Consider the following 17870-nt stretch of genomic DNA (forward strand, 5'->3'; position numbering starts at 1 on the left):
TTTAATAAATGTTTATAACTGAATACATTTACATATGCATAACAATTTGTTTTCTTTTGTATAATTTTTTTTATGATTTAAGTAACGTTTATGACAACCTTTTTCCAAAACACAATATAGAATGTGAGATATAACAGGATAATGCATACATTTATCTTTGGTTCTCAAAATGCTTACAAAAAAGTGGGACCCCAAAAATTTACTGTGGGACCCCATTTTTATCACTTGATGGGGTCCCTGGGACCTCATTTTGAAAATTCCTAGCGCCAACACAGATGGAGTATTGATACGTGCAAAACAGCAGCAGGCCTAATACTAATCAAATATCATCCCGGGGGCAATAGGTAATTCAAGTGACTTTGACACCCCTGGTCTACAATGTGTACCTAAATGACTTGACTAAAATACAATGAAAAAAAGACCAAACCTGGACATTTAGATGTCAACTGGATGTCAAGCTTTGCACAAGTAAAAGTGCTGCAGGACTGTATGTATCGAACTTATGTCCGAGATTTTAGATGCATGTCGATATGATGCAATACTGTTTATTTTTTTTCCTTATATCGGACCTAGATCGGGACAGTAAAAGAATAATATCTTGGGGCCGCAAATGGCAATTTGGATTCTTCTGCCGGAGAGTGCACCCTGTGTATCAAAAGGCTGGTAAGTGTTGTTTCTAAATATGCGTGTACAATAAGATCAAATGTTTGGATGCAAATGAAAAGGAGTGAAAACAACTATTTTTTGCGTTGAAAGAATGAATTGGCTAAAACTGCGCCACTCTCTATGTGTGAGTGCGTGTGAACCAACAAAAAGAAGGCTGCAAGAAATGACAGTGAGAGTTAAGACTGGCTTTAATTAGGCACATTACTTCCTGGCGAACGCTACAGTCTTTTAATCACAGTGATGAAGCAGCACAAGTTTAAGGTCGAAAGTATGTGAATAAATCCGAGCCACACTATCAAAATCCGGCGATTTAAGAGCGCTGGACTGTAAAATAAAAGACTAAAAGGAGACTAAACGAGAGACTAAAAGAGACTAAATAAGACTGTTATGTGCTAACTATTGCGACTGAGCTTTATTTAGGGTTGGTGTTAGGTACTCACCCACTCTTAGCGAAGTTAGTCCAATAAGTCATCACCACGGCGCTGAGCATGATGTCATTCTTGGAGAAGTTGCAGGGAAACAGATCGGTCGGGCCGACCATGGGAATGCCAAACACGTAAGGCACCTCGTCTCCATGCGCCGAGTCCGACCAGACAGGCTTCATGAGGCTCTGGCAGTGGTGGTAGAAGGCGTAGAAGTAGGTGGGAGAGCCATAGCGGGCGTGCAGGTCGGCCGTCACCACGGAGGGTTCCACCCATTGGTGGTCCGTGAATAGAGCCACCAAGGTCTTCCTCCTGGTTTCTGGATTGTCCTTATCAGCCCAGTCTGTGTACATGAATTTAATCGTCTCCCTCAGCGTGTCCTTCCCTTCAGGGTAGCCATACAAACTGTCCACGAAGTCGGACACCACAAAGTCAAAGTCGCTTCCCGACACGCCGTCTTCCAGGTCCATCACGTTCTCCACAAAGCGCAGTCCCTCACCCTGATTGACGCCCAGCATGATGTCGTAGTTGAGGAACTCGCCTTGCTCCATTAGGATCTCGGGGTCATCGGGGATGACGTCGCCGTCGATCACCGGGCCGAAAGCCACGCGGTACTGGGCGGGCTGGATGTCTTGTTCCACCAGCTCCTTGGCAGTCTTCTTCTGCAGACAGGAGACCATGTCCACGGTGTCCAACACGTTGCAGCCCACCCTCTCGGCCAGCATGCGGGTGTATTTCACCGGTTGGTAGTTGACAGCCCAGCTGGACAGCGCTGAGCCGCTTTGAATGATGGCTCTGTGGAACAAACCTTAGAGCACAGAATTGCGGACAAAAAAAAAAGAAACACAAGGGAGGCCAAGGGGAACAGTAGTTAGTGCTTTCATCTCATCTGCATGCGTCCTATTACCATTTGGCACAAACTTTAAGGACAGTCTGTCCTTACTGATTTAAAGTCATTGGTATTCATGATAATATCAAAGCTAAAATGTAGCTTACATGTCATCTACATCGACTATTACAGCTGTGTCCCACTGATAGGAAGCTGGGGGAAGAAATGAACTGATAAAAAAGAATGATGGCCCCTTCTTGTTCAATTTAATGATGTAAATAATAACACATCTCTACGTTTGATTCATGTGCTGTCACTGCTGTGTGCAGATGAATGCAAACTAATGAACAGTTTGCAGCATTGTTCCAGCAAGGTGGTGGCAAGTTTCCCCTTCATCCATTACTCACAGATGTATTGTGACGTCAAAATCTTTGATTGTGTCTCTAATGAGTGGCAGAGCGCGCACGCCGCTGCCCACTGTGCGCCATTGAAGCGTTCTGTGTGGATATTGATGTAAAAACAAGCTGCGCTGTTGAATCTTTATATGCAGAGTGACGCCTCCGTCACAGCCTCAGGGGTGGCATTCGTAGCTAGGGATGACAGCTTCCTGAAAAACCTATAATGGACACCCTGTCGGCAGGGCTGCTGATCTGACGAGCATGTGCTCCCCCATGCTGTGCTCTCACACGCGTATCACAAGTAAGAATTAACACATGGACAAGAAATTCTAATGAAACCACTTTTAAATGTTTTACTTAACAAACTGTGTATTTTACAGGACTAAATACATTTTTTTTTTTTTTAAATAATACCTACAAATTCAATATAAAGCGTCCAGAAAAGGAATTTAAATAACTAATCATACAATCTGTCTGTGAGGGGAGCAGTGAACAGCAGCGGTGGCCGCGCTCACGAATCATTTTGGTGATTTAACCCCCAATTCCAACCCTTGATGCTGAGTGCCAAGCAGGGAGGTAACGGGTCCCATTTTTATAGTCTTTGGTATGACTCGGCCGAGGTTTGAACTCACGACCTACTGACCTCAGGGCGGACACTCTAACCCAGCGTTTCTCAAAGTGTGGGGCGCGCCCCACTGGTGGGGAATAGAGACATGACAGGTGGGGCGCGAGGAACGGGAGGAAATTTCACTTTACTTTTTTTTTTTTTTAAATTATATTCTTAGATTTTTTTTTTTTACTATGCTTTCATTTTCTATACACACTGTAAATCACTTTGTGATTCTGTCTGTGGAATCCGCTATATAAATAAATGTAAATTACTTCTTTTTCCTGTAGACTTTAAATTTCTAGGTAGGAGCGCAAGTTTGACAGAGATAGCAACAGTAACTGATGGGGGCGGGGCTAAGCGGAAGCTCTGTGAATGGCGAGTCACTGTGCGAGGATTTGCTGTTTTGCAAATACATAAAAAATAGAGCCACTGCTGATGAGCTGTTCGAGATAATGGACAGTTTCCTCAAAGAACACAATCTTAAATGGGAAAACTGTGTGGGCTTTTGCTCTGATGGCGCACAGACCATGGCAGGGTAAAGAAACGGGCTGCAGGCTCTAATAAAGAGGGTTGCGCCAAATGCGCATTGGACACACTGTGTGTCATTCACAGGGAAGCACTCGCGTCAAGCCAGCTCAGCCCCGAACTCAATGAGGTTTTAACAGTGGCAGTGTCAAGCCTGCAACCCCGATTTGAAAAGCTGTGCAGTGCAAAACAGGCTCATTGCAGCCACTAATGCTGGAGTACTGTAAAACTCATGTTCACTTGCAGGGGCGCCGAAAGGGGGGGGGGGGGGGGGGTAAAGGAGACGGATTCTAGGGGCCCATGATGGAGGGGGGCCCAGAGAGGCCCCTAATGATGATGAAATTATAATACAGAAAAAATAATGACCCTAAGTTATTAACTAACATATAATCACACATGTTTTATTTTCCATGTCCTGGTAACAATACCTTTATTTGTTTTGGAAGCATCAACACCTGCAGGGCCCTCCCTTCCCCCCCTCTATTTACGTAAAATGGTTCAGTCCGACTGGATCAGCTGCAGGTAGAGCAGCGACGATGTGTCACAGACAGACAGCGCCACAGCGGGCAAAGCGGAGGAGACAGCAGTATGCCTCAAAAATCAGGCAGCCAAAAAAGAAAGGCAAATAAAACAAGAGAGGAGAAGGAGTTGAAGGGTCGACGATATGTCACCCAATATTTCCCAAAAAAAGGTGGGTTTGTTAGTTGTGGTGGAAAGTTATGCATATTAACTTTGTCCCTGTCTGTGGTAATAAGCTAGCTCACGTTTCTCACCATGTTAGCTCAAGAAAACTCTGGATTTTTACATTTTACTGCTATATTAGTTAAATAATCAATCCAGTCAAACATTTATCAAGCTGTTCTTATTCAATAATAGTTGATCTCCCCTCTGTCAAAATCATGCCTCATTCTGAACAGAGTCAAGTGCACCAGCAGCAGCAGCAGCAGCTGTCTGTCAGCCCCCAAGTCCCCCTGCCCCTGAATCAGCCCCAGTGCCCCCACAGGAGGAAGGAGGTGAGCAGCTGTGTGTGTTGAAATAATAATAATAATAATAATAATAATAATATAATACAAAATATAATACATTTTACCACAGTCTCAAGAATCAGTGGTGCAGCAAATAAATGACTCAAAATTAATTCCATTGTATTCAGAATACCATTAAAATGCATAATTGTATGTAAAATAGCATCAAAAAATGTTGCCGCTGTGTTGGGGGCCCTGTAAAGATTCTTTTCATGGGGCCCAAAATCCCTAGTGTCCTGTCTTGCCAAAATGCATAGCTCCTCCTATTTTTTTGCAAAGATTGCAAAGTGGCACTTTTATTTTATTTATTATTATGCATCAAGTTATTTGATTTATTATTGAACTTGAAGCAAGTTATAACACTTTTATTTTATTTATTATTGAACTTGATGCAAGTTATAACACTTTTATTTGATTTATTATTGAACTTGATGCAAGTTATAACCATTTTTTTGATTTATTATTGAACTTGATGCAAGTTATAACACTTTTGATTTATTATTGAACTTGATGCAAGTTATAACACTTTTGTTTTATTTATTATTGAACTTGATGCAAGTTATTTGATTTATTATTGAACTTGATGCAAGTTATAACACTTTTGTTTTATTTATTATTGAACTTGATGCAAGTTATTTGATTTATTATTGAACTTGATGCAAGTTATTTGATTTATTATTGAACTTGATGCAAGTTATACCACAGCTGCACAGTTATTTTATTTATTATTGAACTTGATGTTATTTTATGTTATTGAGTTTGAATGTATACAACTTGATGTTACTTGATGTTCAATAAATTTGAAAATGTCAAGCTTGGCATTAGCGTTCTGTTGGGGCGATGGGGGCAGGTGGGGCTTGAAAACTCCCCCTTGTCCAAAGTGGGGGATGACAAAAAAAGTTTGAGAACCACTGCTCTAACCACAAGGCCACTGAGCAGGCTTTATTATAACTGCTTATTTGATTATTTTTTGCTTTAAGTTGCAAAAAATTTTAAAATTGGATTACAAACCAGCTCCCCACTGCTAGTTTGTGCAGTCAGGGGCGTAGCACCAAATTCTGGGCCCCCATACACAAGACTTCCAAAGGGCCCCCCCATCCCACCCTAAACACAAAGTTGCCGCCCCATACACACACACTTGCATGTTCACATACAAAAAAAACAACCCAAAATAACGATGAATTCGGTAGAAACCAGCTCTTTAAATCACATGTGCAAACCATAATTATGCTTTTGACATTTCAAAGATGTGATTAACATATCTAGATTTTGCAGCTAAAACTCCCCAAAATAATTCAGTTCAACAAATTTCATATAAAATGGCCAAAATATGAATTTAAAATAAATAATGATGTAAGCTGTCATTATTCACTTAAACAGGATTGTAAATACAACGAGTTTTTCTTTACTTCAAAGTGTAAGGTAGCGATTAGTTGATTCAAGTAAGATTATCATCAGTGGGTGATAATAATCATAACTATATGTCTATATTATTATGAATATATTATTATTAGTGCATTTCCCACTGTCTTTAAAACCGAGTTACGCCTCTGTTTCTAATTGTAATCGGGGGTCCTTGTATGCACCACAGTTATGAGATGCAAATGTAAAACTTATACAGTACATAACTTTCTCCTATGCTGCCCAGATAGATTTATGAAATATTTTACCTTTCTTCTATCACCTTATCTTTGTTGCAAAATGTTGGTGCTGTGTGTGAATGCTAAAAGGAGAGTTTTGATGATGTTATGATGTCTGTGTAAATGAAATGTTTGGGTTTGCCTCTGTCCAGGTTGAACAAACCATTTTGCATTTTAAAAGGCGGTGTGGGGGTGTAGGTAGTCTTGGACATTCTTAATTGGATTCTAACAACTTCATTATTTAACTTTCACTGCGATATTTATTGTATCTTAACATTTATACATATATATATACATATATATACACACACACGTATATATATATATATATATATATATATATATATATATATATATATATATATATATATATATATATATATATATATATATATATATATATATATATATATATATATATATATATATACTGTATATACATACAGTATATATATATATATATATATATATATATATATATATATATATATATATATATATATATATATATATATACTGTATATATATACACACACACACGTATATATATATATATATGTATATATATATATATATATATATATATATATATATATATATATATATACATATATAAATATATGTATAACTGACACATTTAAATGAGAGAAAAACCATCTTCAAAATTGACTAAATCCAAGGCCGACCTGTGCTTGGGGCCCCGGTAAAACATCTCTATTCATCCCTTCCCCTAAATACCAAAGTAAAACCGGTAAGATCCGCCCAACATCCAGTGTCTCACTCGCTAGCTGTGTTAGGAATAACACTACTACATAATACACTTTTTCCAGTAACGAGTAGTCATCTTTCAACTGCACACGTCGGACACTGTAATAATTACTTTCCTTAGTAATTATTTAAGAGTAATTTCGTGAGTAATTCAAAATATTATTTTTGTAGAAAGTAATGAGTAACTATAATTACTTACTTTTCTAAAGCAATTTTCCTAACATTACTCGCTAGCATCAGATCCTAGACAACACTATGTTTTTCCAACCATGGTGCCGAAGAAATTAAGTGTGAAGAATAGTGCTGAGAAGAAGAAGCGGATGATATTCATTGAATTAAAGACATTAATAATCGGTAAAAATGACCGAAGTGTGCGTGTAGCCGACTTGGCGAAGCATTAACAGCATAGCAATGCTACAATCTGCACCTTATTTAAGCAGAATGAGTCAACCAAGGGTGGTCAACTAATTTCCAAAGAGCAGACCTTTATCCATGAAAACATAGAGAAGCTGCTGATGGCGTGTTTGATGGAAGTCTGTTCTCCAAGGTGAATGCTGTAAATTATTATCACATTACTTAATACAACTTTTTTAGTTGTTTATGGTAAATTCTATTGTATTTTTATATAATATGTTTTATTCAAAAGTGTGTTTTTATTTTTTAAAGGCATGTTACATTAAAACATTTGGTGTTTTTTGGGGGCCCCGGGACAGAATGATTGAATTTCAATACATTTCCGTAGGGGCCGTTGATTTAGAATACAAGTATTTTGTGTCACAAGCTCTGTCACAGAACCAATACATTACCATTACACTACCAGGGATTAACAGGGCAGGAAATAGTTTTGCTGTAAAATTTCATTAAAGCACCCTGTCATTGATCAATTCCACAGACATTTTACAAACTATTTTGGAATTCTTGCGGTAATAAGGAACAAAGCGTGTTCCTTTTAGGCCCAATTCGGGATGTGTAAGGACAACTCTGTTTTTCAAGGGATGGATGATAACCCTCTTCAGATCTCCCAACCATGACAAGTGACATACATGGGGTCCCAGGTTAAGTCCTAGGAATATCTGCAGTAACATTGTCACTTTCTTCCTCCGAAGATGTCATTTATTGACGTTTTTTTGGGTCACTGTCTATCTCGCCTGCTTCAAAGACCGCTAGAAGCCTTTTGTGTGTCGACTGTGGCCGAGCCGGGGCATCAAATAGAAAACCTTACAAAGGACAGTTGCCGCAGCCTCAGTGTAGTGTTTGTCATTGATGGGAACACCAGAGCTGCTCGCTTGTGATTCTGACCAGCTTCAAGGGGAGGACGAGAGCTCCCAATAAGCAGCAAGTATTCAAATGCACTCCTTTGATTCTGGATAAGTGTGCACCAAATGGCACGTTTGAACAGGTATTTATTCTCATACTGTGGGTGAAGCATTGCTTTTCTACCATGAAACAACAACATTTAACAACTGTATTAATAATGGGATCTAAAGTTATCTGCCTTTAATTACAGTACATACAATACAACCTTTTGAACTCACAGTAGTGAGAATAAGTAGCTTTCCACCTTATTTTGAGTAACTCACCAAAGAATATTTGCTTTGATTCTTCTTCTTATACATGTTCAATTCAGATTAGGGATGTTCCGATCATCCATTACTGGGATCGGTCGATACCAATACCGATCACATTTATTAACTGTACATTTTTTAATTCATTTATGATGAGTGCTACTTACAGTGTAACACATTACTTTATCATTTAAACTAGTTCCTTAAGCTATTTTATTACATACAATTGTTTGATCAAAACAAAGTCAATAGTACACAATAACTAAACAAAAGCAAAAATAATGATGATAATGCATGAAATGATACATAACATATGGATACTACTCTGCAGACACCACACACACTCCCCAACCCCCATCCCACGCCGCTTTACCCCCCCAGTGCTGTACGCCGGACCACGGAGCTGCGCCGCCCGTGTCATTGAGCATCTGTATTGGAACAACCACCCAACCCTGTTGAAAATCTTGAGTTTAATGTGTGTTTATAAGTGCTTATGTTTGCTGAAGTTTATTTCCAGTCCCACACTGCGCCCCTTACAGGAGCATAGATTGGGACTGCCTGTTTTTCCTCTCTCCTCCCTCCTCTTGTTTTTCCTTTTCTTTTTCCATATGGCGACCCATCAGTAAACAAGTTTTGTTGTACTTTTTGCATGTAATGACAAATAAAGCATCCTACACTATATTGACAAAAGTATTTGGCCACCCATCCAAATGATGAGAATCAGGTGTCCTAATCACTTGGCCCGGTGTATAAAATCAAGCACTTAGGCATGGATACTGTTTCTACAAACATTTGTGAAAGAATGGGCCGCTCGCAGGAGCTCAGTGATTTCCAGCGTGGAACTGTCATAGGATGCCACCTGTGCAACAAATCCAGTTGTGAAATTTCCTTGCTCCTAAATATTCCAAAATCAACTGTCGGCTTTATTATAATTAAATGGAAGAGTTTGGGAACAACAGCAACTCAGCCACCAAGTGGTAGGCCACGTAAACTGACAGAGAGGGGTCAGTGGATGCTGAAGCGCATAGTGCAAAGAGGTCGCCGACTTTCTGCACAGTCAGTTGCTTCAAAGCTCCAAACTTCATGCGACCTTCCAATTAGCCCACGTACAGAACGCAAAGAGCTTCATGGAATGGGTTTCCATGGATGAGCAGCTGTATCTAAGCCATACATCACCATGTCCAATGCAAAGCGTCGGATGCAGTGGTGTAAAGCACGTCGCCACTGGACTCTATGGAGACGCCTTCTATGGAGTGATGAATCACGCTTTTCCATCTGGCAATCTGATGGACGAGTCTGGGTTTGAAGGTTGCCAGGAGAACGGTACATTTCGGACTGCATTGTGCCGAGTGTGAAATTTGGTGGAGGAGGAATTATGTTATAGTCATTGTAAGTGGGCTAAAACACTTATATTAGAAAATAAGCTCATGGAAATGACTGCTGTCATTTGATTATAATAATAAAACATTGAACTTGTTATTTAGTCAGGTTTGGGACAGGTGGGCTGCAGGTCTGACGTCGCTCACATGTGCTCCACATGAATGCTCAAGGAGTTTTTGCGTTTGCTCACGCATATAAAATAAATGGGTTATACTTGTATAGCGCTTTTCTACCTTCAAGGTACTCAAAGCGCTTTGACAGTATTTCCACATTCACCCATTCACACACACATTTTACACACTGATGGCGGGAGCTGCCATGCAAGGCGCTAACCAGCACCCATCAGGAGCAAGGGTGAAGTGTCTTGCCCAAGGACACAACGGACGTAACTAGGATGGTAGAAGGTGGGGATTGAACCCCAGTAACCAGCAACCCTCCGATTGCTGACACGGCCACTCTACCAACTTCGCCACGGCGCCCCATATGGAAAATTAGAGGGAAAATTTTGGGGGGTATCCATAATATGCCGACAGGGAGAAGTTTTTGTTTACACGATGAGTCGGGCGTGTCTTGACCTCCGCTGCGGAGGCTCTGCCGAACCCCTGTGGCTGACTCACCGAACCCCTAGGGTTCGATCGAACCCGGGTTAAGAACCACTGGCTTAATACAATGCAATAAACATTTCAATCCGGCCCGAAAATGGTCTGTAAAATATAATCTATGCAAAATTTTGACCCAAGAACCATCATTACATGTTAAGTAGACCACAAGGAAGTGTTCAAAATGTACAAAAAAAATCAATATATGACCCCTTTTATAGATCTGTAATTATGCAATCATGTTGAAAATGATATGAGATGACAGCAAATCGTACCTTCCGAGTGGTGGGATAGGGTTAGCAGGCTTACGCAGGAAGCCCCGATTCCAGATCCAAAAACTGTGATGCGGCCCGGGTCCCCTCCAAAGTATCCAATGTTCTTACTGATCCATCGAAGAGCTTGAATCTGGTCCAGGAGTCCATAGTTTCCTTTGGCAGCCTGGTCTCCAGTACTGAGGAATCCTTGTGTGTGGAAACAGAACAGATTAAAATGTTTCATCAGGTGAACAATAATGATGATTAACGCCCTCACATAAATATGCCTTTTCTGTCTCCTGCAGTGTCTTGACCAGTGCAATAGTCGCCTCAGGCACTTATCACACGAGGTCTGCCCACCAAACCTGAGCGCCCTCCTCGCATGAGTGACTTCATAAAATTCAATGTGCATAAATAAATAAATCCTTTACCGGACTTGTCTCTTTTAATTCATTTCACAAAAGCACACAGAGGTCGCCAGTGCTGAGAATTGATCCTGTTCCTTATTCCCTCGGTCCAGCGCCGGAACAACACACTGCTGCTGAATGCTAAACACCAGGAGAGCAAATTATCTTGACCTTGCGAGTTCTTGTGAATACTTCAATGACCAGGATGCTAATCATGTGCCGAGCATATCCATGTTATATTGTAGCTAGGGGTGTGCAGATATAACTTTTAGATCATATATTGGATCCTTGAGTATTGGCCGATACGAATAGTATTCTAATCTAATCTGATATATCAGCATAGTACACAGTTTTATTATTTTGTAGTGTTAGAAAATGTTATATGAAGTAAAAATTAGTAAAACAGAGAACAATAGTAGTACATAAAAAACACTAACCTTATGACAGATCATTTGTTTTGGCAACATCTAGTGGCCACAATAATTTATAAAGTTAAGATCATGACGGAGTAAGTTGAATGATGTGGACACATTTGTTACTGGATACTTTGCAATGTGCTTCTGCCTTGGAGACTTTGTATCTATATTACCATAATAATTAAAAAATGTTTTGGCAACACCTATGGTCACAATAATTAATAATGACATTAAAGGCCTACTGAAATGACATTTTTTTATTTAAACGGGGATAGCCGATCTATTCTGTGTCATACTTGATCATTTCGCGATATTGCCATATTTTTGCTGAAAGGATTTAGTATAGAACAACCACGATAAAGATCGCAACTTTTGGTATCTGACAAAAAAAAGCCTTGCCCCTACCGGAAGGAGCGTGACGTAGTCAGCTGAACATTTCCGCAAAGTTCCCTATTGTTTACAGTGATGGCGGCCAGAAGTGAGAGCGATTCGGACCGAGAAAGCGACGATTTCCCCATTAATTTGAGCGAGGATGAAAGATTCGTGGATGAGGAACGTTAGAGTGCAGTTCAAAACATATCTTTTTTCGCTCTGACCGTAACTTAGGTACAAGCTGGCTCATTGGATTCCACACTCTCCTTTTTCTATTGTGGATCACGGATTTGTATTTTAAACCACCTCGGATACTATATCCTCTTAAAAATGAGAGTCGAGAACGCGAAATGGACATTCACAGTGACTTTTATCTCCACGACAATACATCGGTGAAACACTTTAGCTACGAGCTAACGTGATAGCATCATGCTTTAACTGCATATAGAAACAAAAGAAATAAACCCCTGACTGGAAGGATAGATAGAAAATCAACAATACTATTAAACCGTGGACATGTAAATACACGGTTAATGCTTTCTAGGCTGGCGAAGGTTAACAATGCTGTGCTAACGACGCCAATGAAGCTAACTTAGCAACCGGACCTCACAGAGCTATGCTAAAAACATTAGCTCTCCACCTACGCCAGCCAGCCTTGATCTGCTCATCAACACCCGTGCTCACCTGCGTTCCAGCGATCGACGGTGCGACGAAGGACTTCACCTGATCACAGATGCGGTTGGCGGCCCGGAGACGTAGGAAGTCAAGGTGAGGTCACTGGCTAGCGCGTCTGCTCTCCAACAAAGTCCTCCGGTTGTGTTGCTGTAGTCCGCTGCTAATACACCGATCCCACCTACAACTTTCTTCTTTGCAGCCTTCATTGTTCATTAAACAAATGGCAAAATATTCACCAACACAGATGTCCAGAATACTGTGGAATTATGAAATGAAAACAGAGCTTTTTGTATAGGATTCTACGGGGTACCAATACTTCCGTTTAACTGACTACGTCACGCGCATACCTCATCATACCGAGACGTTTCAGCCGGATATTTCCCGGGAAATTTAAAATTGCACTTTATAAGTTAACCCGGCCGTATTGGCATGTGTTGCAATGCTAAGATTTCATCATTGATGTATAAACTATCAGACTGCGTGGTCGGTAGTAGTGGGTTTCAGTAGGCCTTTAATCTCATGACGCAGTAAGTTGAATGATGCAGACACGTTTGTTGCTGGAAACTTTCCAAAACACTTCTGCCTTGGAGACTTTGTATCTGTAAGTAATATTCAACTATACTTATTTGATACTTCTTTACATTGACAAATGACTGCAATATTGTTAAATAAAGTTTGCCTAGCTTGTGTGCTATTGTGTACTTAGCTGTGTTGTATCTGCTAGCTCCTAGTAGCCTATAGCCTAACATGCTTAGCTTTTTACTAAAATACAAGCAGAAACCAACATTGTGTGCTTATTGGAGGACATTTAGATGTTAGCTTTGCACAAGTAAGCTTGTATCGGAGCTATAGGACATTTTACATGCAAGCTGATATCATCCGATACTTGTTTTTTGCTGATATCGGATTGGTACACCCCTAATTGAAACAACGTGTGCCCAAAAAATAGCTTGATTTGTACGTAAATCAATGCATCTGTGTTTTTCAAATTTTCTAATAACTTTCAGTAGTTCAAATGGAAATGAATCAGCAGTGATAAAGTTTACTCTTTCTTTGATCAAACTAATTAGCCATATATATAACCCTTTTAAAAGGTTAGAGACATTGTCGTCACCTAGTATTCCAATTCTGTAGTTTAGCGTGACGACAACAACGTTCCCATAACTGGCCAGCACGCTGCCATCCATCATGTTCCCAGTGCCCTCCATATAGGAGCCTCCGTGGATGTACACCATCACAGGTCGAGCTTCCGAGTCCCTTATATCTGCACAGTAAACACACACAGTGAATGAAAACAGCAGCAGGAACACTAAAGCAGTGTAAGATTAACACAGTCCTGTTAAAACTTTGTATTACAGCTGTGTGAGGTATGGTTACAGACTGCGGAAAGAAGCAAGCCGAGATGGCAGATTTATAGTGTGGAAGATGCGATAACAGTAAAAAGATACTTGGTAAAATACACTCAGAGGCAAGTGAATGAATTAAACTCTCAGCCGGTCCTAAAGTAGCTACTGTATGACACTCACTATTCTTATTTATGCTTTTAAAGCAGACATTCAAGTATTGATTTAAGTCGGCCTCAGCTGGGATTAATATGGAATTTTAGAGCTCAATACCACATGGATGCACAAGCTTAAATGCGTGGCTTAAAGGTGTGAAGACAACAGTTTTGGACAGGAATGCACCACACTATTGAAGGCTTATCTTAAAAATGGGTTATTTTTCTATTAAACGGTTTAGTGCACGGCATAAAACGGCCAGTGCTTCTCCGACACAACAATCTTTTCCCATGTTCACGCTTCGATTGCGGTTTACTTTAATCTTAGTTAACGGCAAATTATACACATTCCTGCAAAAATAATCTCTTTTTAATGACAATTATAGAATACCCATCCTAAGGTCTTTATGAAATTAGCCTCTACCGTCTCAACATTATATGTAAATTATTAACACATGGATTTTTGGAGCCCATTTTGTGGTGTTTTCTGCTTTGAGTGCAGTGGCCCTAAGCAGAATCCATTACCAAGTGTTTTCCACTTTTTTTTATTCATGTGAAACAATTGTTATACTTTAAAAAAAATCAAACTTGATGCTTATAGGAATTCAATTGTTGCAAAAACTGTATAATATAATTTTAACATCATTAAAACATACATTTATTTACCTTCCTAGAATCTACTCCGACCAGGATTCGAGCCCAATCATTGATATCATTGATATCAATGATATGCCTTGCAAAACTAGGGCAAAAGCTGTGCACCACAGAAACCAGTGTGACTGGATGGGGGAATGTACAATGGATATATATATATATATATATATATATATATATATATATATATATATATATATATATATATATATATATTTATATAGTCATTTCTGTTTCAGCAACTAAGAAAACAACTAAGAAAACAAATGAGGGTTATTTTCATTATCTTAGTTGCCATGGGTGCTGATTTTCGTCACCTGCCTCTGATTAGTGGTCGGGACGCTCTCCTGCCCTTGGCCACTAATCAGAGAGCTATTTACTCCTGCCTCGCGCCACAATCTAAATGGCAGTCTTGTTTGCTTACATTTTTTCAATGTATTTTTTATGTAGGTTTATATTTGACAGGTTTTTATTACTTTGTTGGCTAGTCTTATTGTTGAGTTTTGCCGTACGCACGTTTCCCTTTTCGTATTTTGCCTTCGTCATTGGAATAAATCAACGTCTTACCTGCATGCTGCTTCCTGACGTCCTGCATTTTGGGGAAAAGACTGCTGCAAAACCATGCGACCCAGACATAACATATGTATAATATATTATTTTTTTATTTAAATATATATTATTTTTATTTATTTTAAAGCATTTTTTTAAAATTAGGAATCAATTTAGAATCAGGGCAATAAGAATTGCGATTCGGATGTAAATCCAATTTCTTTCCGCACCCCTACTGTTTGAGTGTTTCCCATACAATCATTTATTTGTCTCCACTATAATTAGCAACTCATCACCACAAAAGCCTTAATTTGACTGCCTGACTTAACTTCGGTACAAAAAAAGCTCAAAATACCTTCTGATATGTGAGTCTCAGCGTGAGAAAAAGACGCCCCTTTTTTCCTGTGTTGGCCCCCTGCAAATGACACGAAAACACAAAAAGGAAGTATTGAATTGATATATGCATGGGGGAGGGGCACTCTGCTCCCCAATTAATATGCTGCCCAATCAAGCAAACAAAAACCAAAATCCATAAATAACGGGACAAAAAGACAACCCATCCCTTTTGCTGTAATTTTCCACAAAATGACAGTGACACCATTATATAAACACCAGTGATGTACGCAAGTCTGTCTTGTATAAACAAGAACTAAGTGGGGATGGCGGTTAGGCTCTGTATGGCACAGCTGCTGCTTTAGTGCATAAGGCCACAATATTTGTTACAGAATGTAATAAGGGCTGGGACACTGCATTATGGACATTGTAATGAAAAAATCTTACATTTTGGTAGGCTCAGTGACATCATGAATTTCTAGCAGTTGCATTATACTGTATACTGTATATGTAAATCAGGAGTTACAATTACATGGATATCTAAAACATAAATGGTCAAAACCTATACATGGATCATTTTTTCCCTTTCAAAAGGTCCATTTATATCCATCCATCCATCGATTTTCTACCGCTTATCCTTCTCGGGATCGCGGGGGTGATGGAGCCTATCCCATTACTATTTTGACCATAAGCCCACTTTTTAATATCTTTAGTGTGCTGTGAAAAAAAGTTGTTTGGTACAGTTCGCCCATATTAATATGGGGGAACTGTACCAAACTAGTTAACTATGAAATTGTCAGACTATGATTGACAATGATGGACAGACTACAATGTAGTCCCATTTTCCATATTGGCATACTATCACTAGGAAAATAATGTGTATACCTATACAATGATAATCATTAAAAAAAAAACATGTTCAAGTGTCAGAACTGAGCATGATCTTTTTTAAGTTGTACGTTTATCACCGAAAATGTATATGTACGTATGTGATAAAAGCAAGGGAAACCAGCAAATAACATCATGTCACACCTGAGGACATTTTGTGAATATATTATGAATACAAATGAGGGCAGGCCAATATGTAGTGTACTTCTTTTGAACTGTAAATTATGCAAATATGCATGGATGTGTTTAATTAAGCCATATTCAGATGAGGAGACCTTTCGTCAGCGCTCAGACTGAGAGCCTCATTAAATGTGGACTGCACCATTTTGGACGGCTTCCTGTCAAGCAGGCTGTTTGTGTGCTGTTGCTAGGCGACCACCGCTCACGTCGAGCCGTGTTCCATACGCAAGCTCAACCAAATGCAGGTTTTTGTTTTTTTTTAAACAATATTTCCATTTCACACAAACTGAAGTGACGTTAGAAGTGGTGTATTAACTATACCAGAATAATTTGTGGTAGTATATAGATCCTGGGCATATATGTACCAAATGTTCCCTTGTTGCCTTATTTCACATCTTTACTCCATGAAAAACAAGGAGGGATTCAGCAAGAGACAAAAGTTGACTCCTCTACCTCGCTAATTGGCCCCCAACAGACGCCCTGTCTCAGCAAGGATGGGGCCTCCATAAAATACAAAAGAGAATGTAAGGTGAATGCCATTTTTAATTTGCACCGAAGAACCCAAAGTCATTGTCCTCCCTAGTTAGAAGCTCAGCGGGGAAAGACAACTTTCGGTACACCTTCACTGCATGATTGTGGACCACCACAATGTATCCCACCAGATATTGACATAGCGATTGTTTTAGATGCTGCAAAGTTTCCTGCAAAACTGCAATATATTTGTGGTGGTTGCGATGTAATGACGCCATTGTCAAATTTGCATAATTGGCCAAAAAAAGTGTTTGGGCCTACATATGAGCGTTTTTCTGCTGCTTCTTTTTGTCGTTTTCATGATTAATGTCCCAAACAAGACGGAGGCACCTCGTTAAAAGGAGCGGTAGCTATACTAACGACATTTGTCCTCATCCTATTCTGCTGCAGACCTGGTGCGCTAGACGCGACTCGTTCGCAAACGTCACATCCCTGACAAACACATTAGTCAAGGATCATAAGAAAACTAGTCCCCTAATTCTTCGAATAATGTGTTTGCCAGAGATGTGACGTTTGTGAACGAGTCGAGTCTTTTGAACGACTCTTTCAAGTGGACGACTTTGATTGATTGATTGATTGAGACTTTTATTAGTAGGTTGCACAGTGAAGTACACATTCCGTACAATTGACCACTAAATGGTAACACCCGAATAAGTTTTTCAACTTGTTTAAGTCGGGGTCCACTT

General features: G+C 39.6%; 1 protein-coding gene and 1 long non-coding RNA gene across 2 annotated transcripts in view; one reads left to right on the forward strand and one right to left on the reverse strand.

Annotated features, from left to right (window-relative positions):
• The window catches only part of LOC133650561 (neuroligin-3-like), a 55514-nt gene that overhangs the window by 15545 nt on the left and 22099 nt on the right, over positions 1-17870 (reverse strand). Inside the window, exons 3-6 of the mRNA XM_062047936.1 lie at positions 15608-15667; positions 13666-13815; positions 10703-10888; positions 1107-1896 (exon numbers count right to left, since the gene is read on the reverse strand). Coding sequence (XP_061903920.1) covers positions 1107-1896; positions 10703-10888; positions 13666-13815; positions 15608-15667 — 1186 coding nt within the window. The remainder of the gene's footprint in view (positions 1-1106; positions 1897-10702; positions 10889-13665; positions 13816-15607; positions 15668-17870) is intronic.
• Positions 3991-11115, forward strand: LOC133650562 (uncharacterized). The gene is made up of 3 exons (XR_009826243.1): positions 3991-4141; positions 4368-4463; positions 10987-11115. It is a non-coding gene; the product is annotated as an uncharacterized LOC133650562 (long non-coding RNA).

This window comes from Entelurus aequoreus, linkage group LG05 (assembly GCF_033978785.1).
Source record: "Entelurus aequoreus isolate RoL-2023_Sb linkage group LG05, RoL_Eaeq_v1.1, whole genome shotgun sequence".
In the NCBI taxonomy this organism is placed as follows: domain Eukaryota; kingdom Metazoa; phylum Chordata; class Actinopteri; order Syngnathiformes; family Syngnathidae; genus Entelurus; species Entelurus aequoreus.